Source organism: Misgurnus anguillicaudatus, chromosome 1, assembly GCF_027580225.2.
Source record: "Misgurnus anguillicaudatus chromosome 1, ASM2758022v2, whole genome shotgun sequence".
Taxonomy (NCBI): domain Eukaryota; kingdom Metazoa; phylum Chordata; class Actinopteri; order Cypriniformes; family Cobitidae; genus Misgurnus; species Misgurnus anguillicaudatus.
In genome coordinates, this window is record NC_073337.2 from 12,110,721 (window position 1) to 12,135,241 (window position 24,521).

General features: G+C 37.5%; 1 protein-coding gene across 3 annotated transcripts in view; it reads right to left on the minus strand.

The window, feature by feature from the left end:
- tbc1d22a (TBC1 domain family, member 22a) overlaps positions 1 to 24,521 on the minus strand; it is a 175,712-nt gene that overhangs the window by 72,439 nt on the left and 78,752 nt on the right. For all 3 annotated transcript variants that reach the window (XM_055191480.2, XM_055191478.2, XM_055191479.2), the window contains one exon: positions 5,626 to 5,701. In XM_055191480.2, coding sequence (XP_055047455.2) covers positions 5,626 to 5,701 — 76 coding nt within the window. The remainder of the gene's footprint in view (positions 1 to 5,625; positions 5,702 to 24,521) is intronic.

Here is a 24,521-nt window from a genome sequence, read left to right on the forward strand (position 1 = left end):
ATACCTAAAAAAAGTGTAGTAAACATCTTGTCAAAACACAAAATGAAACAATTATGTAATCGAATTATCTGATGTTCTAATCAACCCCAAACCGTCTCAATCTTTTTCTGTATATATTACTGGCATTGTGCCACAGTATGCTATTAAAGGCTCCACTAAAGGCAGGTGTTGTGTGAGCGTGACCTCAGCATCTCAGCAGCGCATCTGCACCTGAACATCTGTGTGTGCAAGTACACACTGTGCCAATGTCAGCGAGAAGGGACAGACAGCTCACAGCTGCGAGGTCAGATGACCTTTGGCCTCTCTCGCTGAAACTCGGAGGCAGCCTCCTACAGGGAACTCCTGTCATGTCGCCTGGCCGCTGTGGGCCTTGACAAACATGCCCTAGATGTATCCCGAATAAGAAGAGCCATATGGTGACCTATGCGTGAACAAAGGTGTTGGAGCGTCAAGCAACACGTACCCCGATCACGACCACAGACCTAGATTTAAACCTTCCAAGCAGCCCAGTGTCTTAAACCCCAAGCCTCATTAGTCCTAGAAGTGGTAGCGTGACCTCCATTTGGGACAGGAGAGTGACCAAGCATGCATTCACTTGTGCGAGTGCAAAAAAAGGGTTCGCTTGATTGATTTACATCCCCCAACTTTATTACAGCCGAGAATATGATGTAAAACACCATGACAGTGCCAGATCTAAGAGCAGCCTGATTAAGGTCGACATGTGCCGTCCTTACAAGTGGGAAATTTGGAAATAATGGGACAGTAATCCAGGCAGGCTGATGAAGATGAGCATGGCAGAAACCCAACTCTCGGGCGACCAGCAATTACACCCTCCCTTTCTGGCATGTCTTTTATAGATGGGGAAAGCGAAACCCAGTCAGAAAGGAAAATGTGAGAAGACAAGACAAAGGGATAGGCAGGCAAAGAAGAGGAAGTAGTCATACGCAACAACTCCAAGGATAAGGGCAATTTTGGTAATCCTGAAAACTAGTTTTTTCTTTCATTAACTAAAGGATCAGAATGCAACATGGCAAAACCGTCACTAAGCTGACCGCAGAGAATTTCCCTTGACAAATCGACAGTATTTTCCCTATTTTCTTGATATGTTGTCCACATTGGCCAAGATTGCAAGTATTAAAACATACTATTGCTATTTGCGTTGAGTCCCAACATGTCAATCGGAATGACTTACGCTGTGAACAAAGCATGCTGACCCATAGGACTGAATCAAAAGAAGTGATTATCTGATGTGGACAAGAAATCCCCACCCAATTGACTCGATCAAATTACGTTTGATCAAAACAGATTAGGTAAAATGAAGGAGTAATGGGAAATGTGAAAGAGGTGTTTGGCATCTAAACTTCACTCACAAGAAACTAATTTCTTTTCGAGCAGTTGTCCGGCCACGAAAAATTGCCAATTATTTTAAAATAGCGAATTTTCACTAGCTGACAGTTCTTCTTTATCCAGTTATTATGATCTACAGTATACATTTGTGAATTTCATCGCTCCCAGCACTGTTCTGTATCATACACTATATGATTCAAGATTGGCCTGATTTAAACTTCATTGGCAAAAACCAAATATTCTGTTATTTATACCCGACGTACATGCTAGGACAGACCATGTCTCTAAAAATAACTTTCTAGAAGTTCTAGAAGAACACTAAAGGGGGTCGCACAGCGGATGCGCAGCTCAGCGACGGGTTGAGTCGCGTCTTGGACAACTCGGAGGTATCGTAAAACGGAAGTGCACATTAAATAGCGCGAGCTCTGTCAGATAGCGTCTACTTCAAAATGCAAAATATACATTAGCAGCCAATGTTAATCGTTAATGATTTGGGACAAATATGATGTTATTTAATGTTAAACTATGTGAGTGGCGTTACAGGGATTTGAGCAACTTCCTGAGTCGTAGCTGGGCGGCACGGACAGGCGCCACCTGTCGGCGCCGGTGTACGTATACTCATAGAAAACAATGTGTTCGATTTATTTAAAATGGCGTTGCGCGTCCGGTGTGCGACCCCCTTAACACAACACAACACAGTTTATCAGGCTTACACCCATCATTAACAAGCAGAAGATGTTGTTTAGATTCAAGTGTGGAACAATACAAAAAATGTTCAAGTCATGCGCTGTACGCCTGCGTCTAAAATATCAATTGTTCCCTTTCATTGGTTTCTTTCCAAGGCACTTCAAATCCCATTTGAATGTCTAATAGAAGATATTATCTATAATCATGAGTGGCTAAACACAATAAATGTGACAGGCAAAAAGCTCTGGAGCCTGACAACGAGAAGGTTACTCAAGAACAAAACCGAATATAAATACTTAGACGGATAATGCTCATTTGTCACACTCATTAAACCGATATTAAATGTGCATGTTTCAAAGAAAGATGGCTGATGAAAAGGGGAACGTCCACTATAAGCAGGTTTCAGGAAGCTTGAACTCTTTTAGATATTCTGACATATGTTAACCTAGATCACAAAACCAGTCATAAGTAGCACTAATATTTGAAGAGTTTGGTTCCAAAACGCAATAAATCCATTCTGACTAATTTCGGTAAAAACGTGTTTTCTATACCAAGAAAGTGAAAAAATGAAAACCACTATTTTCTGTTACAAACTTTCCCATAGCATCTTTAGGATATAATAACATTAAAAATTCAAATCCATTATTTGATTTTCAAAGATTTATTATAAAAACTGATATTTTTTCCGCAAAATGCAATAAATCCATGACGTTTTTTTTTTTCTTCAAAATCTACATCTATTGAATCAATATATAAATGTGCATTCATCTTTGCCATGTTATATATATATTTAGTTGACTAGTGGTAAAAAAAAACATTAATGGCATTAATCAAAACATTTACTTTGTTAGAACACTGTCATTGCTGCTGTCATCTTTGGGATGTCATCCCTAAACTTTTTTTGACAGTGACCAGCTGTAAAATGTTTTGGTCCTGCTCAATTTTCACTGACTTCACGTAAAATAATGGAAAGTTTTTCATAAGATCTTCTGGGGTCAATGTGTTAGCATGACCGAAGCTTGATGCTGTCGGGAGAACATGCAACACCCGACATTTTTCCTTCGCCCGAGTGCCTCTCACGTAAATTATTCGATTTTGATGGCTTACGTTTCTTCCCTGCCATATTTACGCTGTGATCGGTTAAGCAGATTTATTGCATTTTGCAAAGGAGGACTGGCGTTTTTTGCGGTTTGGGGGAAAAGGGAGAAAAAAAATGACAGAATAAGAAAGCAATATCGAAAAGATTTTTCTTTTTAATACTAACCAGATACAATAATGATTTTTGTGGTAACAGGCATTTATCGCTTTTTTGAACCAAACTCTTCATTTGTAGCAATAGCCAACAATACATTGTATGGGTCACAATTATTGTTTATTATTAATATTTGTGTCAAAAATAATTGGGATATTAAGTGAAGATCATGTTCCATGAAGATATTTTGCAAATTTTCTACAGTAAAATGTATCTTTAGTAATATGTGTTGCTAAGGACTTTATTTGAACAACTTTGAAGGCGATTTTTCTCAATATTTTGATTTTGATAGTGCTGTTCGATAATTCGATAACGATAATTTTACCGATATAAAGTTTCCTGATAAAATGATAACGACATTTCAATAAGTGATCGATAATACTTATGCACTGTGCGTACTGTTGCGCAAGCACTTCCGGATGCGGCACGCGCTCTTGGTTTACAATCACAGTGTCAGTTAGACTTGAAGGAGGAGTGGAAGATGAGGCAAGTTATTCATTTATTAGTAGAGCGCTATGATTTTCGCGATGGGGATAACGCGGACGGAATCATGGAATCCAAATGCGCAAAACATTTTCCTTTTGTGTAATGTTGGACGTGCAAACAAGGTTCTTTAAAGGCCAGAACACAGCAGACAAAATAGGTACAGTATACTGTACTTTCTTTCAGCGTCCGCCTTGCGCACGCACACGTCCACACAGCTTTAAAAGTATATTTAACAAATTCAGGAAACTGAGGGAAAACAGCAGATGTATGAGTGTGCGCTCCCACAGCAACGTGACGCTCTTGACATCCATATATCATCGTGTATAGCTCTTATATGTATAACACACATGTGATCACTGATCAACTAATTTCCTTAAACAGCTGGATGTTTATCAGTATTGAAACTTAAAGCAGTCTGTCTTTGGTCTTAAAGTGACCGTAGCCTACTGCTTTCTGTGTCAGAAATGTGTTGATTTCATAACAAATATATTTACATTTAATACAGATGCCTGAACATTAAAACAAAATTTAAGAATTTGTCATGTTTTGAAAAAAACTTAGTTTAAAACCATAATTAACTGTCTGTTTTTATCAATTTTCATTCAGGAGCAAAAATCTGCCTTTAAATTTGACATAAATAAAGATTTGTTATTAATAATGACAATTATCAATAGCGACTGATATGGAAAAACATTTTCTTGATAACGCCCAGCCCTAGTTGCATCTCAGTGAAATATTGTCCTATCCTAACAAACCATACATCAATTGGAAGCTTATTTATTCAGATTTCACGTGATGTATAATCTTGACACCCATGACTGATTTTGTGGTCCAGGGTCACATACTTGCATCTGTTTGCCTAAAGATTGTTTTCTTTCTTTTTAAAGGGGACATTTCAAAAGACTTTTTTTAAGATGTCCAATAAAACTTTCAGAGTCTCCAGAGTTCATATGTGAAGTCCTAGATCAAAATACCATATAGATTATTTATTATAGCATGTTAAAATTGCCACTTTGTAGGTGTAAGCAAAGATGTGCCGTTTTAAGTGTGTCCTTTTAAATGCAAACGAGCTGATCTCTGCACTAAATGGCAGTGCCTTGATTGGATAGTGCAGATTAAGGGGCGCTATTATCCCCTTCTGACATCACAAGGGGAGCCAGATTTCAATGACCTATTTTTTCGCATGCTTGCAGATAATGGTTTACCAAAACTGAGTTACTGGTTTGATCTTTTTCACATTTTCTAGGTTGATTCAAACACTGGGGACCCAATTATAGCACTTAAACATGAAAAAAGTCAAATTTTCATGATATGTCCCCTTTGAGTTAAAAAGTGTGCCATTTCTTTTTTAACGCGTAACCGATTGTGATGGTTATGTTGTTATCAGCTGCTTTTTAACCTTCAAAATATATTTAATAAACTAGAAGACATGAAAGAGCTCCTGTTAAAGAAAAAACTAAATAAGAGTGGGGAACTATATAAGTGTATCTATCTCTATAAATCTCTATCTCCTAAACAGACACAAAGTGAGTGAGGCAAAAAACATCAACACTATTCTCTGACTGCAGTCTTTCTCTCAGAAACTAAAGCAATCATTGGGTCTAATGCAGGTGGAGGAGATAGAGGCCTCGTGTGACAGGAGAGGAGGGGGTTTCCTGTCTCCGAGAAACGGGAATTGAATTCTGATTACGGCCACCTAATAGAAAGTAATGAGAGAGGCTTATGCTCGGGTGCCTTTTGCTTTCCTGGCCAGAGCAGCGAGCGAAAGGCCAAAGCGCTGGTGCCCTGATTGGGGCTGACACTGAAGGGGGACAAGGGGGTAGCTTTTTAGAGAAAGAGGACAAAGTACGCACCATCAATTCGGCTGACCAACTCTTCCAGTGCCTTCACTTTCCTCTGGATCCCTGGTTGGGCGAAGGTGTAGTTGTCCTTGAGAAAAAAAAACAAGGAAAAGATGGTTACATAAAATGTGTTTACTGCAATGTGACTTGCTATAAAATGCTATAATATATGTACAGTACATGTTATAAACAGTAATCAATTGTTAAGTGAAAAGTTGTTTGTTTGTTTGTGTGTGTATATATATATATATATATATATATATATATATATATATATATATATATATATATATATAGACCATTTTCTCTAACAGCGTAGTTGTAATTATATATTTGTACTGCAACAGTTAAGTAAAGGTTACACAAATCTGTGAAAGAGGCGGTGACGAGAACAATGTACAAACAAGTAAACACAATGACGCAAATAGAGGACAGAGACAACAGCGCACACATATGCACAAGCATGCATACATGCACCATCGCACATCCACACAGAGAAAAAAATAAGATTGCGCTGGCAGAGCTTAACTGCGTGCTGGGAATAGTGATCCCTATAATTAAGTGATAATATTCATCAAGGTCCTGTGGCCCACAGTGCAGCTTAATTACCACATTCATTTCAGCCTACGTTAAAGGCCCTTTCTTGACCAGACAGCTACATAAGAGACCCCCACCCACCTCCATCTCTCCCTAAACCTCAGTGGGACTTCCGTCTGTTCTAGCAGTGGAAGAAACCACAGTCGAGCTATCTAATAGGCACTAAGCGAAGGTTCTGCTGTCGAGAGCCAGCGTAAAACAAGCAGTGGGTTAGGGATGATAAATTGGGTGGTTTACTACCCTGCGATTGTCAGCCATAGATATAAACAACAGAAGTTAAAGACCTATCTTTTACAGCACTGATGTTGTGAAAGACAACTAAAGAGCGAAAAGCAGAGCGAGTGTGCCGTGAACTGTTCTGCGGAAGAGATACCCTACCGTAAACAGGTCCCAAGATACATGCTGTGAAAATGGACCCCTAAGCTAAACTGCGGAAAAGGTGTAGTGTGTGACAGAGAAAGTTAATAACTGAGAAGGTCATACAAATGTCTGTCAGGACAGATTACGGCTAAAAAAAGCACTTTATTATTTCACCCTCACACACTAGACAGATAGCAACATACAGCCGCGGAAAAAATGAAGAGAGCACTTCAATTTTGCATTTAATTTCTTATACATGTTTTACGACCATTTCTGTCTAGTGACTGTTAAATTCCAACAAAAGCAAACGAGTGAGACGAGTGGATACAATTAAATTAGGGCTGCTTGATTATGGAAAAAAAATCATAATCCAGGTTATTTTGGTAAAAATCATAATCACAATTATATAAACCAATCTGTTTAAACAAGCATATACAGTATGTATGTATGTATGTATGCATATACATGCATAAAACTTAACCCCCTGGGGTCCAAAAACGCGGCTCCGTGTTTTGATGTGTTTTCTCCTTATCATAGCAGATTCAACTTAAAATACTCCATAATTAATAATCATACACTTACGTGTTTGACATCATTTAAAACTGTGAAGGTTCATCTTTAATTTGTGTACATTCACATTAACAACTAATCTTTGTGTTTTTGTCAAGTAAAGAAAATAAACAGGGTGTGCATTCAGAAAGTTCTGTCTCCGCCAGCTGTCTCTTAAAACACGTTACAATAATCAATTGAAACTCTGCGAATACTCGTCACACAAACATGATACACATATCCAAAGAAAGCCTGAAATGTCTACTTTTAAACAAGATAATTATAATCGAAAACAAATATTGCCTGTTTATATAATCTGCATAGAAGTAAAGAGAGTACTGTTTTTCCAGTCTGACTTCATTATCTTTAATGCGGTCACGCCCACAGGCGGTACCCGCTGTTAACATGGAAATGAACAGATAAGCATTTCAAACCATAACAAACAAAGTGTAAAGTTTTATCAGATTTAAAGACTTTATCGCGTGTTTGGATGATAAACTTTACACACACGTGAGGAATATCTTCATTTATGTCTGGACATTGAGGAAGAGAAGCTTTTATCTTTAACGTTATCCAAGAAGAACAACAATGGAAGACGCACTGGAGGAGGATATATTTCTGTAGTACATAAGGGTTACAACTTTGTGTTCAGACTGCTTATGACGCGCTGGATTTGTAACACAACACAAAATGACAGAAACGGCACACTTACCAAATGACCTCAATTATGTTGTTTTCATAATTGAAATGTGCAATATATATGAAGAGTTTCGTTGCAAAACGAGATAAATGAATTTTTTTACATTTTTGTCAAAACATGTTTATTATTATGTTATCATGTTATGAAGGTTTGAATCAAAACAAACCAACTGCAGTTGAATTAAAATTAATTGGAATGCACAACCAAAAAACGAGATTTCTGAATAGTTAAAAAAAATGGTGGTTATATCGTTTTGCAACAAAACTCTTCATATATATATATATATATATATTTCTAGTTTTATTTCATATTTCATTTTGAGAGAATATTTGGGGGATAATTGCAAAAATGTCAATGTGGTGTAACCGGTCTGTGTCAATTGGTGTGTGTGTATATATATATATATATTGTATCGTATCGTGTCGTGCCGTTCAATTAAATGTAAAAGAGTTAAAATTTAAAAACATACATTCTCTTTTTTGAGGACCAAGTCTAAAATGTCTGGTTTTATTTCATATTTCATTTTGAGAGAATATTTGGGGGATAATTGCAAAAATGTCAATGTGGTGTAACCAGTCTGTGTCAATTGGTGTAACTACTATTTTTTTTAAATGAAAATAAATATATTCATAAAAATGTGGAATAAAATATAATCCTCTAATTTAGTGTAATATGATTTTTTATATACATTTTTACATAATTTCTCAAAGATCATTTAGAAAACGGAGCTGTTTTCAGCATATGTCAGTACAAACATTACAAAAACGTATTAAAATTTACAATTAGAAATAACTAATAAAATGATATTATTTATTATTTTTGATGATTATGCTTACATGCCATCAAGGTGGATAAAATATTAAATATTTCTCATTCTTGGTGCAATTGGCGGTTACACCATTTGACATTTTCAGGTCCATTCAGTCTTAACTTTCATAAAAATGGTGCAAATGTAATTTTTTTATAGCACAAAATTAACATAAATACACGATGTGCATTGAAATAAACCTGATGCATGCTTTTAAAACAAGTTTTTTAAAAAGATTTTTGAATTTCTCATCTTGCCAAAACACAGTATTCAAGATCGGAAGCACTGCATCTTTTTTTGTTATTTGGACCATGATTTTCCCATTGCAATTTTCAGTAAATAAATGCAAATATAAAAATTACTTTTATTAGGAACTTGGCAGAAATGTTCTCAGTAGTTGGCAGAATGAAAAAAAAATATTTTATTAAAACACACCTATAAATAGTAAATTTAGAAAAACTGAAAAATAATCTTGAAGTGGTCATTTATTTTTTTCCACAGCTGTAGATGTGGTTTAATATTAACAGCACTATAACTATGACCGGAGAAGAGCTAACTTCATCTTAATGAAAGGTAGATGACCGTTTGAATGACAATCTTATATTAATAAAGGGGACACCTTCATAAGAACTTGTGAAGCTCATTTACTGGCAAAAGAAATCTGTAATGTGGTACAGACTTTATTTATTATGACAGCACGCCTTTCTCTTTGCATCAAAATGTGCTGATATTAGTATCATCTCAATTGCTTTCAGGACAGTAACTCCAATCAATTTTCACTGGATCACATCTAAGTGGCTGTTTAAAGAGTCCAAAATTTGTCAAGAGGTAATGACTGTGGGAGTAATTATACTCTTTGGACAATCATCTTAATTGGTTGCCAAATACTGCAGTTCTCTCTGTCTTGGCAACCCTTACAAGTGCAAATCTGAACACAGAAAATCATTTTCTTAATCACTCCGTAACTTGCAAATACAGTCGGAGGGATATTGTGCGTTAGTGTCAGAGCAGGACGGCAGCTCCATCTTTGAAGAGGCTTCAGAGAGACAGGACACTTTAATGTAGCCTGGGAGCAGCTGAGGCGGCAAACACCCCACGAGGGGAGAGAAGTCATTAACCGATAAACAATTTCAGCTGTCCTTCAGGCTCAGACGTGCAGCCTCTGTGCTCCAGAGGTGCCTTAGATGAATACATGAATAGCTGGATCCCGACCATTAAAACTGGCCTCCTCCACTTCGCAGTGACCTCGAAACAGGACTTTCAAAGAGGCAGCACAATGAGGCGGCGCTGAAACAGATGGAGTTCGTGTATGCCCTACTTTTACAGGTCTGCACCTAATCTTAAGCTGGAGCTCTGACCCTGGAGGATGCTTGTGGCTCACTAAACATTAACGCTCCATGCCAGGCTAATCTATCTCTGCGAGAGTCCCGGAGAGTTGGGGCAAAGCGGCCGTGCTGTGGGGAAAGGAGCGAGAGTCACGACTTGAGCTGCTGTCACAATCAGGTCAGATCTGAGTACATGTTACTAGGCCATCTCATTGACAAAACACAGATCTTGACTCAAACACCCTCATACACTGTGCACAGAGTCAAATGTGACTCGGAAACAACACCCCAATACAGCTTCAGATAAAAATCCACGTCACGGAAGAAGCAAAGCAAGCTTAATTTTCATTCTTCGTATGTCATGCATCTAGTACATGGATGCAATGCAATTACATCTGAGTCAGGAATAGTGGGTCAGTCTTAAGAATGCTTTAAGCTTGCCCAGAGACTTTCATAATTACATATGCATTATTAAAGCAGCCTTAATAAAGAGCAGGTGCTCTTACACAAAGAGGCCTGTAAGCTATGGTGTACTTGCGGCAATATCATTTACATGTACCAGCACTGAACCAATCCGGAAGCATCTGGAAAAGCAGCAAGGTAAGGTCTGACTTACACTTATAACATGTGGTGAAAGAAAGGTCCCTGAAGATTCAAGCAGGTGTTACATTTTTAGCATCATTAGGGATTTGATCCAAGCTTTGTGACATTCTTTTTTGCTCACTCCACCTTTTATCCAGTAAAGTGATTGGTGCTTCCTAACTAAAGCTTTTAACTGTCCATCAATCAGCCTTCGTAGCAGGGGCGGATCTAGAAAATTATTTATGGGGTGGCAAGGGGGTGGCATGAGAACTACGAGGGGTGGCAATGAAGTAAGCATCCTTGCATGGTTGTCGTGGATACAAAAAATTATATACTGTATATACTATATGCGGTGTATACACTGGACCTCAAATTTTTATAACATAAAAACAGGCAACAACAAATGTTCCTATAAGTACCCAAGCAGCTACCTTTAGCATCTCTACTGTAGCACCCTTTGTCTTAATACACACATCTTACCAATATCTAAAAACACTGACTGTAACCATGATGAGCAAAGTTGAACATAATGGTATAAAGACTGTTATATAAATAAAATAGGTTTGCCTAGTTTATATTAATGTAAAACATATTTTAAAGGCACACATCTCTTTCTATCATAACCCTCTTCTTTAATCCTTTCACTCACTTCATGATGGATTTCTGTCTTTTCACTTCTTTTAGCTATTTGCCATCCATATGTTTCATTCTTTCATGACTTCATCTACTCCTTTCCCTTCCACAACATATTTTTCTGTTTTATTTGTACCTTCCACTCCCATAGTATTTGATATTTCTATTCTTTTTGGTTAAAAAAATGGATATCTGGATATCAGCCTTCTTTTCATAGTATCATTAAGTTTTGTCTTTCAAGCTTTCTAAACATACACAACACTGAATAGTTTTGTCTCCTTAATGAAGACTATATCATAACGAGTGATTTCATATGCACGTATTGAATATTTTGATTGCTGCCCACTAACAAGACATGACGGGCTAGAAAGAACTGCTTAAAAGATATTTACTGCTTACACAAACGTGCAGTTCAGTTGTTTTAACTATCAAGCAACTACCTCAGGCAATATTAAAAAATCAACAGTTTAACTTTTGTATTTTTATCCTGATGCAACATTTATCTGTGAAATATGACCGTATTCATTACTTTGATTTGCTGATGTGATGCTCAACTTAATCACTTAAAGACACTAAAGAGAAAACACTATTTTTTTCCAGCATGTGATGATGTGAGGTGCTTTATTAGATCAGAATTACTTGCTACTGACGTAAGATACTCTCTCTTCATGGGCATAAGTTGCACATTCATAAACATTCTTGCCTTTCACCTCAACGATGGAAAAGTAACGTTTGTGTTTTTTATACTTTGTGCTTGCATCCGCTACCTTTGTTTTGAGCTCGTTGTACTTTCCATCGCTCTGTTGTCGCGGGTTTGTGCGACTCGGATCACGGATGGACTGCAGCGCGAGAACCGGGCTGCATGGGAGTGATGCATGCTTTCACGGCAGTTTCCAAAAGTTTCCAACCACGCAAGAAAAGATCGCTAGATTTGTCCAAGTCGTTTTTTTAATAAAGTCGCTAAAGGGGTCTAAAAAGTTTCTTAATATAGCGACAAAGTCACCAAGTTGACAAGACTGCACGGACTTTTTTACACTGTAAAAGACTTTCTGCTCGGACTGACTGTGCGTGCTTCTCTATGACCGGGTATGAACTCTGCTGCCTCTGGTTGGCTAACGATGGAAATTAAGCCAATCACCTTCAGCTATGTGGTTGTCCCACCCCCTCTAAGACACACACACCAATCATCGTCAGATATGTGTCTCCCACCCCTAAACACACGCAGAGAAAAACTACATTGCCTTTCTGGTTAAAAGAGCCTACTCGGGTATATATTATATATATTAGGATACCAGCGCTGGGGTGGCATATGGGGTGGCAATGCTTTTATTTAGGGTGGCAACTGCCACCCCGTGCCACCCCAGTAGATCCGCCCCTGCTTCGTAGATCACTTTGACACTCACTACAAAAGGGCCCATGTTAGGTAAAAATAAATAAAGGTATACTGAACAAAAAGGTAATCCAAGATCAATAAAAGAGAATGGTGACTTTCCTGTAAATAAGCAATAGAGCAACTGTAAGTCTAAAGGGATGAAGGTCAATCCTTTGATAAGAAGTGCTAAAAAGATATTCTTGATGCAAACAACCAGACTGCTGAAAGGATCTGCGACTGATGACAAACTCTGATATCCCAAACACATAATAAGACCTCGGCTTTGTGCTTTTACGCTCTTTCTGTAGCCCCTAATGCATTTCCATTAGTTTGAGAAGCCCAATTTCCTCTCTCGGCCGCTTTAGCTGTTCCAGGCAAACAGATGCGAAATAACACAACAACAATGTATGGGTATCCAGGCTCTGGAACTTTTAAACATCGCAATGTCAATGTTTGACTTTTTATCTGTGTACAAATTGTCCATTTTGGAGCCTAACATATTTACTTTAACTCTTTCCTCGTCATTGACGAGTTAACTCGTCAAATAAGAGAAAACGGATCCCTGCCAATGATGAGTATTTTTGGCAATCCGTAATACCGCTACTTTTAAACTTATACAACCGCCCTAGGGCAAACAGCTGTATGTCCGTGTATGTTTTGAGGATGACTCTGAATCTGATCTCCATCAAATGTCCTACACAAAAAGGGAATTATCTCAGCTTTTTGCTCAATATTTGGTGTTTTTGAAAAAACCTACCCATATTTGAGAGGTGATAAAACAGAACTACACTGTAAAAAATTTGCTGTAATTTTGCAGCTGGTTGCCAGCAAGTTACTGTAGAAGATAAAGTCTGAAAATGTTTCATGTTCATTTAACTTTGAACAAAATGTTGCCAGTAAACAACATAAAATGTAAAATCTACAGTAAGTTACTGGCAGCTAGTTGCCAGTAATACCCATTAATACTGTAATTTCTACAGACATTTTTTTACAGTGTAGTGAAGGTAGGATAAAACTTTTTTTTTTTGTCTGTTCTTTCATTTTATATATTGTATGTTTATATATTTAAAGAAGAACATTTTCTGTGGAGCATTAAACTGTTGTGAAAATCATGAAAAATGCTATCGCTGGCTGGCAACTTAAAAAAAAAATAAACGCTGGCAGGGAAAGAATTAAAGGGGACATTTCATAAGAATTTTTTTAAGATGTAAAGCTCAAAACACCATATAGATAATTTATGTTTATATATTTAAAGAATAAAGTTTTCTGGGAAGCATTCAACTTTTGTGAAAATCTTGAAAAATACTGGCGCTGGCTGGTAACTAAAAGAAAAAGAAAAAACGCTGGCGGGGCTCAAATTTTTTAAGTTGTAAAATAGATATTTAGGGCCCCACAGAGTACCTATGTGAAGTTTTAGCTCAAAATACCATATAGATCTTATTATAGCATGTAAAAATTGCTACTTCAGGTGTGAGCAAAAATGTGCCGTTTTTTGGTGTGTTCTTTTAAATGCAAATAAGCTTATGAAATGCAAACGCTGATCACCATTACGGTGGTTTGTTAAAATTGAAACTCAATTGTGCTGTCTATAATTTTCTCTCTCTGCGCTAAATGGCAGTGCTGTGGTTGTATAGTTGTAGATCAAGGGGTGGTTTAATTAAAATAAGATCCCCTTCTGACATCACAAGGGGAGCCAAATTTCAATTACATATTTGATCAGAGAACGGTTTACCAAAACCAAGTTACTGGGTTGCTGTTTTTCACATTTTCTAGGTTGATAGAAGCACTGGGGACCCAATTAGAGCGCTTAAACATGAAAAAGTCAGATTTTCTTTATATGTCCCCTTTAATGGTATTGCTATTGTTTCAATGGAAAATGGCAGAATAGTTTTAAAGAATTAGTTTTTTCTTAAAATAAAAAATCCAGATAATTTACTCACCACCACGTCATCTAAAATGTTGATGTCTTTCATTGATCAGTCGAGAAGAAATTATGTTTTTTGAGATAAACATTCCAGAATTTTTCTCATTTTAATAGACTTTAAATGGACACCAACACTTAACATTTTTTTTAAACAAAGTTTTAAAGGACTCTTAACGATCCCAAACGAGGCATAAGGGTCTTATCGAAACAATTGTCATTTTTGACAAGAAAAAAAAAATGCACCTCTAAACCACAACTTCTCGTCTTCCTCCGATCCTGTGACGAGCCCGCGCGCCCCCACGCAATACACCATCACGGCAAAAGGTCACGGTAGCAAATACGAAACTACGCCCCAATGTTTACAAGTGTGGAGAAAGAGGACCGTTCCGACATTGTTGTATGTGCAATGATACAAATTAATGTCTTTGTGTCAGTTTATTGTTTAAATGGTCTGCAAATGTGCGTTTCATAAATGTAACACGTGACCCTTCCACGGCATTACGCAATTACTTGAGGTTGCGCTGGCGCGTCACAGGACCGGATATAGACGAGAAGTAGTGGTTTAAAAGTGCATATTTTTATTTTTCTTATCAGAAATGACAATCATTTCGCTAGATAAGACCCTTATGCCTCATTTGGGATCCTTTAGAGTCCTTTGAAACTCCGTTGAAAAAAACTGTTGGGTTAAGTGTTAAGTGTTGGTGTCCATTAAAATGAGAAAAATCCTGAAATGTTTTCCTCAAAAAACATAATTTCTTCTCAACTGAACAAAGAAAGACATCAACATTTTGGATGACATGGTGGCGAGTAAATTTACTGGATTTTTTTAAAGAAAATGGACTAATCCTTTAAGATACAATGAGGAGAACTGCCAACAAACTTTTCAAGAGTTCACAATTTCTCCTCAAGTAATTTTTTGGCACAGAAAACCCTTATGTCATCATGGCGGAGCAGAAGATCTGTTTGAAAGGATGCAATCACATAAGACAGCAGTATACATGTGTTGTGTTTGTCAGAAGCTGATGGATTTTCTTGGTAAAGATGAGGTTCAAGAGTTTACCGCTTCACTATGTGCAATCTTAAAGGAGAGTTAATGAGGGAGGTTATGTGGCAGGAAGAATATGAGCGACAGGCTGCACTATCAGACATCTGAGCGAGGGGCTCAGTGAGCTGCGACGGAGGCATACGGCTGTCAGTAAAAGAGGGACAGGAGAGAGCGGCAGCCAAGCAGAAAACTCAGCTTTTCCTCCTGCCACATCCCCGAGAGTGGCTGATTGAATATAATTGGCAGGGGGACGAGGAAGATGACAGAGGCTCCTAACCAAAGAGCGGCCCCTGCTGCAGCCCTCACGCAACACAGAAAACACACATTTAAAGTTTCTTTCCTCCGAGCAAAAACAGCAACCGTGTTACTGCTCAAAGTCACATTATCCGCCACAACATGAGAAAAAATAGCCTCATCTCGCTTGAACAACAGTTCAGAAAACAACCTTACTGTGCACAGGGCCATGTCAGCCCTGGAGGATACAAATAAAATTACACACTGGTCCAACAGTATGATCTTTACAGAGTAGATACACAAAAAGAGAAAAGTAGAGATAAGTTTGAATGTCTCAAGAGCACTATTGAGGCGGTATTGGAAGCTCTCTGACTGGTATGTTGTAAGGGCGCTTGGCTCTGCATGAACAAGTGAAGGACAGCTCGAACCCTTTGCTCTGAGAGGCACCCAGCTGATAAAGATGAAAGAGGACCACCTCATCTGTATTCTACGACAGACCCTAAGGCACACTGACAAATTCGCAAAAACCACAGGATGCGTTTCCTGCAAGAGGTCTGACATTCAGTGTAAGTACTTCAAGGATTGCGGATCGCGTGTCGAAAGCTGGAACCCAACTTGGCATAAGTGTCAAGGATCAAACTTTAATCAATGCTAACTGTGTAATAGATGGAAGAACAGGCTGGCAGGCAACTGTCTGAACATGTGTCAATGTAATCTGCAGCTTTGCACTTTCTATCAATAAAATGTTCAGACGGAGCAGGGGACCAATTGGCCAAATCAAATTGTTAAAGCCTCAGGGCCCATTTGCTTCAGTGTTCTTCAGCATTGCATGCAAATATTTATCAAATCACCCAATCTTTATTAGCTCCGCTGGCAATTAATTTGTCCTGGCTGTTTAAGCACTTTCGAGAATGGTGTTGACCTGGTTGGGGAATAACGGATGAGGGAGATAATAAAATGGATAGATTACCTTGAGGCCTGCTTTGTGGAAAATGCATCATAGACCGTTTATCTTCAGCTTTTATTGCCTATCTAACACTGGATGCAATAAAGTGTAATACGGCAAGTGGGGGGCCTAATGGAAACTAATGCAAAATAAAACAATATTTGCTTCTCATCAGTAGACGAATGATTAACAACTCCACTTTTCCTTCCTACGTTAACTAATTTCACACATTCCATTTCTGCGTTTGACACCAACCCCCAAGGGCCGCAAGGCGCAAAATGGTCGCAAATGGTTTCATTTCTTTTTCTTTAAAGTTGGCATACAGAGTAAAAAGGGAGGGGGTGAGAAAGCCAGGGAAAGTGAAAATGGGCTAAATAAGCAAGAGGTTCATTAATATCACTGAAGGTGCATTTTACTGACAAAGGGTCTCGAGAGGCAGCTATTTATTTAGGAAATTAATAAAAGTGAGCATTTGCCCCAGTGTAAATGCCACTTTTTGTCCACAGCAGCAGTTCTGAGCATGCCCCGCCGTTCCTCTGACCTTGGTTCTAATTGCGTGGCAGATACTCGTGAGAGCACGTTTCCCCCTAATGGTTTATAAACAATTTTAAAGGGGCTGCTCTCCTATACAACCTTAATTAGTTTATGGTCCTCTGGCTCACAGCCCTAGACCCAGATCCTGCTGCTGCTGCTGATGGAGGAACCAGTAGGGGGTCTAGTAGTGGTGCATTCACCGTACTGTGCAGGACATTTATGGAGTACTGCACGTGCTTCTCTATGTATCATAGATAACACAGAAAATTTTTTGTTTCAGAATGGACCGAAAACACATGGGTCACACAAGATGTTTACTTTTTTTTTAGCACCCACTACCTCGAGAGGCACTCTCTGCCATGTACATACTGTACATAGTACATAGTCACCAGGGCTTGAGGGATGTTTTCTGTACCCATGCGACATTTAATGAGAGACTGTCTATGGACACGCAAAAAACACACACACACACACACACACACACACACACACACACACATGAAGCCTCTTCTTAGAGCACGCACACACATACACAGAATTTATCTTGTTTTCTGTTGCTTGAAAAATAGCTGGGAAAAACATAGTCTTTGCAAGTATTCTTCTCATAAACAAAGTCGGTTATGTCTTAAGAATGGAGAAAGAAACTAAATGTATATCTACATATTGGAACTGTGCAATAGGTCGTAAAGTGACAGCAGCAGATTTAACATGTAATTCGTGTTAATCAACAACAAAACGCAGCTTTAATAAATACTATTCAATATTTAATTCTTACATGAGTACTATGCAATGTTATTTTCATTTAAACATTACATTACTGTAAGCAGCACAATTATTTTCAACATGAATAATAAATGATGCTGAATTCAGCTTTAGCTTCAGGAATAAATTATATTTTTAAATTATGCTCATATAGAAAACAGTTGTAATAATTTGTGAATAACATTTCACAGGAAATACTGTTTTACTGCTGTTTTGATTAAATAAATGGAGCCTTGGTCGACATAAAAAGACTTCGAACATAAAAAATACATGATTTATGATTTGACAGCTCAAATTGTATTTAATAAATTTGCAATCTCAAATTAATACATTGTATTAAAAATTACAGTTTGATAATAAAAAAATTATACAATTATTGTATAAGGTTAGCTACAGGACAACCCACATTCCTAAGAAAAAACACTTGACCATATCCCCCCTTGATTTTCTTTATGCTCCTTAACATCTACAGGAGATGATAATTTCTGCTTTTAATAGGCAGAAATTAGGGATGGCTAAAGATTAATTGCGATTAAAGGCGGAGTGCACAGTATCTGAATAAACGCTTTGGAAAAGAGAGTCGGGCCGACAACCAAAACACACTTGTAGCCAATCAGCAGTAAGGGGGCATGTCTACTAACCGACACCATTGTCTAGGTTGCGTATGTGGGGGGTAGGGGCGTGTTTGTTAAGGTGATTTCAAATGTCAACATTGGCTTTCAGAGATCAAAGACCCTGCTTTTAATCTATAGCAGAATAAAAGTTTTTGTTTACATCATATATGTGTGTGAACTGTATATAATAACTTTGTATACAGCGTGGAAAAGAAGTATTTCGAAGATCTTGCACCTTGTTCTCTTTGTGTGTTCAATACTCATGCCGTGTCATTTCACTTTATTTATTATGACTCAACTTGTATACTTAAATGTTCTGATTTCTTTGTATATATTCAATATTTGGCTTGATGGCTACATCTGGTGGAAATTTTGTGTCAATAGCCCACTTAGAAATCCCCTTACTGATAAAAATGCTGATGTGTCAAATTCTTATTTTCCCCGCTGTAGATAAATGCACACACATGCATGCATATTTTTAAGAAATGTTTACATGTGTATATACATTTGTATATTTATGTATAATTTATATTATGCTGTATATAAATACTTAAATATATATATTTTTTTCTTAAAATTATACATGCATGTGTGCATATTTATATATACATAATTTTTATACACAGTTCACACATATATAAGATGTAAACAAAAACCTTTATTCTGCTATAGATTTAATCGCGATTAATCGTTAGTCATCCCTAGCAGAAATCGAAGCATTTTTTGATAAAACTAACATGAATTCTTCAATAAAAAATGTTTAATATTAAAATCACTGTAATTGTTTACTTTTAAAGTAGCACTCAGTGTTATGTCTGTAATTATGAGTAATTATTAAATGTTTAACTCTAAAGTGTTCCTGTTAAACTTTAGAAGCACTGTGATAGCTGCAATAACATTTTTCCCGTATCAATCAACAACATAATGTAGCACCTATACTACAATTCAGGATAATTAGTTAGAATAGCTTCTAAAGTACACAATGATCATATTTTTCAGATTTAAATTAGAATCTTTGGTTACTAACTCATGATTTACCGTAGTTATAATTTCGGTACTCCTTCAATACCAATGCAAAACTGCATTAGCTTTCTTTATACAAGTCTCAAAAAATCCATCTGGGCCTAACAGATGGCTGACAGGAGTCAGTTTTGATCTGCTATATACATTTGTTGAGTGTGATTTTCCTGTGTGCGAGTAGCATTACTAAAAGAACACAGCAACAGCTGGAACCCTTTGGGCTTTAAAGGGAGATGAAGAAACAGAAGCCTTGAAATGAGGAGTGTTGATCAGAGAAACGGGAAAGGCGAATAAAGCAGTGGTCGCTCCAACTGTGAAGCAGATCACAGCAGAGCTGTACGCACAAGCTCAATAAGGGATAAATGGCCTCCATTACCCTCTCAGGCATGTGGATATGAACACACCTATCTGGTCCTCTCAAGGCTGGGTTGGTGCCCTCTCATCTCTTATCTAGCATTTGCCTCTTTTTTGGCTTATCTTTATTATGCAGTGGGTGAGAAATACAGTATATAGACCCTTGCTTTCCCTACTCATGAAAGGGTTGTTGCTATGTAATGTTGGTAAGCACAGTAGTGTACATATTCATTTAGTAAAGATCTTTGCACACTGTAGTCTGTAATATTCGTATTTGTTATACTACAAATTCTTCACTCACACTGCATCCGATGCATATTAATTCATCAGTTGTGAAAAAACCCCACAAAACAACACAATATAAAGTCTTCGTAACGCATTATTTACTGCGAATGGATGAATAGCAACAAGCTATTGTTTAGCTAACTCCCTGCTGGGGGTTCCTGTCCACTGCTCCGAGTGTTTGTGCGCGTGTGTGTGTGTTTAAAGGTCCTGTTCATTTTGTGTTTTAAAAGCTTTAATTGTGTTTACAGTGCGCAATATAACATGTGTTCATGCTGTATTTTTCACACAATTGACTTATTTGCAAACTGCTGTTTTCATTGTCCTAAAAACGAGCTGATGTCTTCCTTGTTCTGTGAAGTCCCTCCTTCAGAAATACGTATCGAGTTCTGATTGTGTAGTTTGTTCAGTGTGTTGTGATTCGATAGCGGCTTAGCTTGCCGTTAGCTTAACTAGCGACTGATGTATTCCTGCGGGCGGAGTTTAGTCAAAAAACTGTTCTAGTGACGTCATTAAAGCAGGAAGTAGAGGGCTGTAGTCCAAACCGGCTGTTCGCTGTAGGCTTTGAAAGGAAAATTCTGTTAAAGAAAATATATCGCCTGGCAGTGAACTTTGAGCTATCATTTTACAGGTATTATTTATGCTATTATAGCAACATTACACACTAACTAGGGTTTAACAAGTCATAAAACCCGCCCTCTCCATGCAAACGAATGGGACTCTGCTTTAAATAAAAAAAAATATTTACATACATTTATAATTGGTCCTTCAAGGTAGTTGATATCACGCTGATATATGTTCAAGTGTTTATTTTTGTGATAAGTTTCATTTTAGTAAGTAATTTGATGCTAACAGGGCGTGTCTTTATGAATGGCGTGGTTGAATTGGGCATGCTAGCGTTTGGGCGGAAGTTTGATACCGCGGCTCCGCCTCTGGCTCCACGTACGATTCCTTCTGCGCATGCCTTGGCTCCAAACTGACGTTTTTACGTAACATGGCGCCAACCATGGTCGGACATTTTTGGCTTTAATTAATTACAATGGAGGGAGGCGACGTTGCGTCGTCCATCTTTTTTTTACAGTCTATGGAAAAACAGAAAATCCAACCTATTCCGATTTTTTTTTTTTACGGATGAACGTTTTGGAGGCAGTGTGCAAGCGTGAGTGACAGAACAAGAGGTCATATTTATCTTTAACATGCAAAAGTTTCGGCCAAGTATTTTGGACCCAATGTGCAAAGATCTTCAGCATTTTGATTTGAGTGTAATTGAATTAGTGGTTGTTTTAGACTAATTTTGGCATTTATTATTTTAAATGCTAAAGCAGAGACATTTTTTAAAGACAAGTTTAAAAATTATATATCCAAAGGAAAATGATTGCGGTTCTTGAACTCGGTCTGCAAACATAGTCTTGGTTTTTATTTAATTTGTTATCTAAATGTTAACACGAATCAAAGTAAAAGTTAATCCGACTGCCTTAAATTTTTTAAGCAAACAGCAAATATTTCCATGATATATGATTAATTATACGCCCCTGAAGACGGCAAAGTTTGCTCCTGACAGTTTTTATTACATAACTACATTACCGTACTTTACAGACTATAAGCCGCACTGGAGTATAAGCCGCATCATTCAAAAATGCGTCATTAAGACGAAATAACATATATAAGTCACAGTAGACTATACGTCGCGTTTATTTAGAAAATTATTTCACAAAATTGAAGCCGAAGAACAGACATTTCATCTGGAAAGGCAAGTTATTCAACTAAACAACAGCAGACAGAACAGCAGGCTGAATAGATGTCTGTACGTTAAAGTAATATTATCAGTTATTTAAACGATAAACCATATCATACAGAACTTACCTGGAAGGTTGAATAGTCTAAATTAACCGAACAAGCCAACTAGCTTGAAGTTCGCATACTCGTCATTCTACATTACTGAAGCAACTGAATCACAAAAATACAAAAGTATAAATGTCGAAATTAATTCACACTGACTTACAAGGCGCAGCTGACTATAAGACGCAGCACCAGCCAAAAAAACGCGGCTTATAGACCAAAAAATACGGTAGCTTTGCCATTTTTTAAGTAGCTATGTAAGTGGAACCTCTTGTTGTGGTAAAATCACTTTAACGCATGGCCTTGTGTGGTTTACAACTGTTATAAAATGCGGTGCAAACGACAGTGTACAAGACACCAACACTTTATAAATGCTGTTTTTGTTTCAACCCAGCGTTGGGTCAAATATACAAATTTTGTAGGTTCATTTATTTTTGACCTAACGATGGGTTTTAAACAACCCAGCAATTTAAAAGTGAATTTTAAAAAATATATTATAGCATTAAATTTAATTAAACCTGACACAAGCTACAGTGTGGTATTTAATACACCTGTGATCGTTTACAGATTTACATGAATAATTTGTTTAACTCCACAAAAAATGAACCCAGACCGAGCAATCTGTCCAACAAGTTGTAAACTGTCATATGGCCTGGGGTGTAGTACAGAAGTACAGAAGCTGCGCCAGTATATGTGTCAGCAAAGACATACATCCAACCTGCTTGAGAATCGCTACATTCAATTGAGCATCTGGTAACAGTCAGCTGATCTTAGATCAGTGCTCATAGCAGGTGCTGCGTTTGAAGGCACGTAAGGGGAGAATAAACGGTCACTAGCAGAGAGACAGCTGGAATTTGAAGCAGTGTTTTCCCAAGAGTCTCAATGTCATTTTGTCAGACACAGACTTTAACTTCCCTCCTACGGATTAACAAATATGTTTTTAAGAATGGCTTTATTTGTGAAAAAACAAGTGCAAAGCTCTGTTTATCTTTCATATATCATTGGCATAATGGATTTCAAAACATCACTGCGTCTGAATCCTCACAGTTAGAAGGTCATGCGTTGACTATTAACCTCAGCACAACACAATGCACCTCAGCATTCACTGTGAGGAGAGTAAATTGCATTCTTGCTGACAGGAAGTCTCAGATCCATTCAGTTTCAGGAAGACCTCGTCTCTTTCCCAACTCCATGACTGAAAGGTCTTCTCCTTTAGCTGCTGCTCCTACATGCGTTTACACAACAGCTGTCAACATTCTTTTCTTACATTGGGATATGGAGGGTCTGATGGCAAAATAGAGAGACAGATGCAGTCCATTCTACCCCATTTTAAGTTAAAGGAATATTCAATTTTCTTAAAAGAAAAATACAGATAATCGACTCACCACAATGTCATCCAAAATGTTGATGTCTTTCTTTGTTCAGTCGAGAAGAAATTATATTTTTTGAGGAAAACATTGCAGGATTTTTCTCATTTTAATGGACTTTAATAGACACCAACAATTAAAACTTAACTCAACACTTAACAGTTTTTTTCAACAGAGTTTCAAAGGACTATAAACAATCCCAAACGAGGCATAAGTGTCTTATCTAGCAAAACGATTGTCATTTTTGACAAGAAAAATAACAAATATACACTTTTAAAGCACAACTTCTCGTTTAGATCCAGTCGTCATGCGCTAGCGTGACCCGACGCAATACGTCATCACGTTAAGAGGTCACAGAGGACGAACGCGAAACTCCGGACCAGTGTTTATAAGTGGGGTGAAATAGGACCGTTCCTACGTTGCTGTATGTCAACTGATACTAATCAATGTCTTTGTGTCGGTTTGTTGTTTAAAATGGTCCGCAAATGTCCTTTTTATATATGTGGCACGTGACCTCTCTACGTCACTGCGCATTTACGTTAGATCGCGCTGGACCGGACCTAAACGAAAATTTGTGCTTTAAAAGTGTATATTTGTTATTTTTCTTGTCAAAAATGACAATCGTTTAGCTAGATAAGACCCTTGTGCCTCGTTTGGGATTGTTTGTGGTCCTTTGAAACTCCGTTAAAAAAAACTGTTAAGTGTTGAGTTAAGTATTAAATGTTGGGCTCTATTAAAGTCCATTAAAATGAGAAAAATCCTGCAATGTTTTCCTAAAAAAACATAATTTCTTCTCGACTGAACAAAGAAAGACATCAACATTTTGGATGCCATTGTGGTGAGTAAATTATCTGGATTTTTCTTTTAAGAAAATGGAATATTCCTTTAAGGATTACATTTTTGGCAATGGGGCAGTAGCTCAGATTTGTAGTGTAGCTTTGTGCATACGAGAGATGAGCTGTCAATCAAATCATGCTTAATAAAGTTTTTTTGTGATTTTTACTGTGCTGGAAATTATCTTTCATTATTAAATTAGTTTATTTGGACAGTCATTTTGAAAA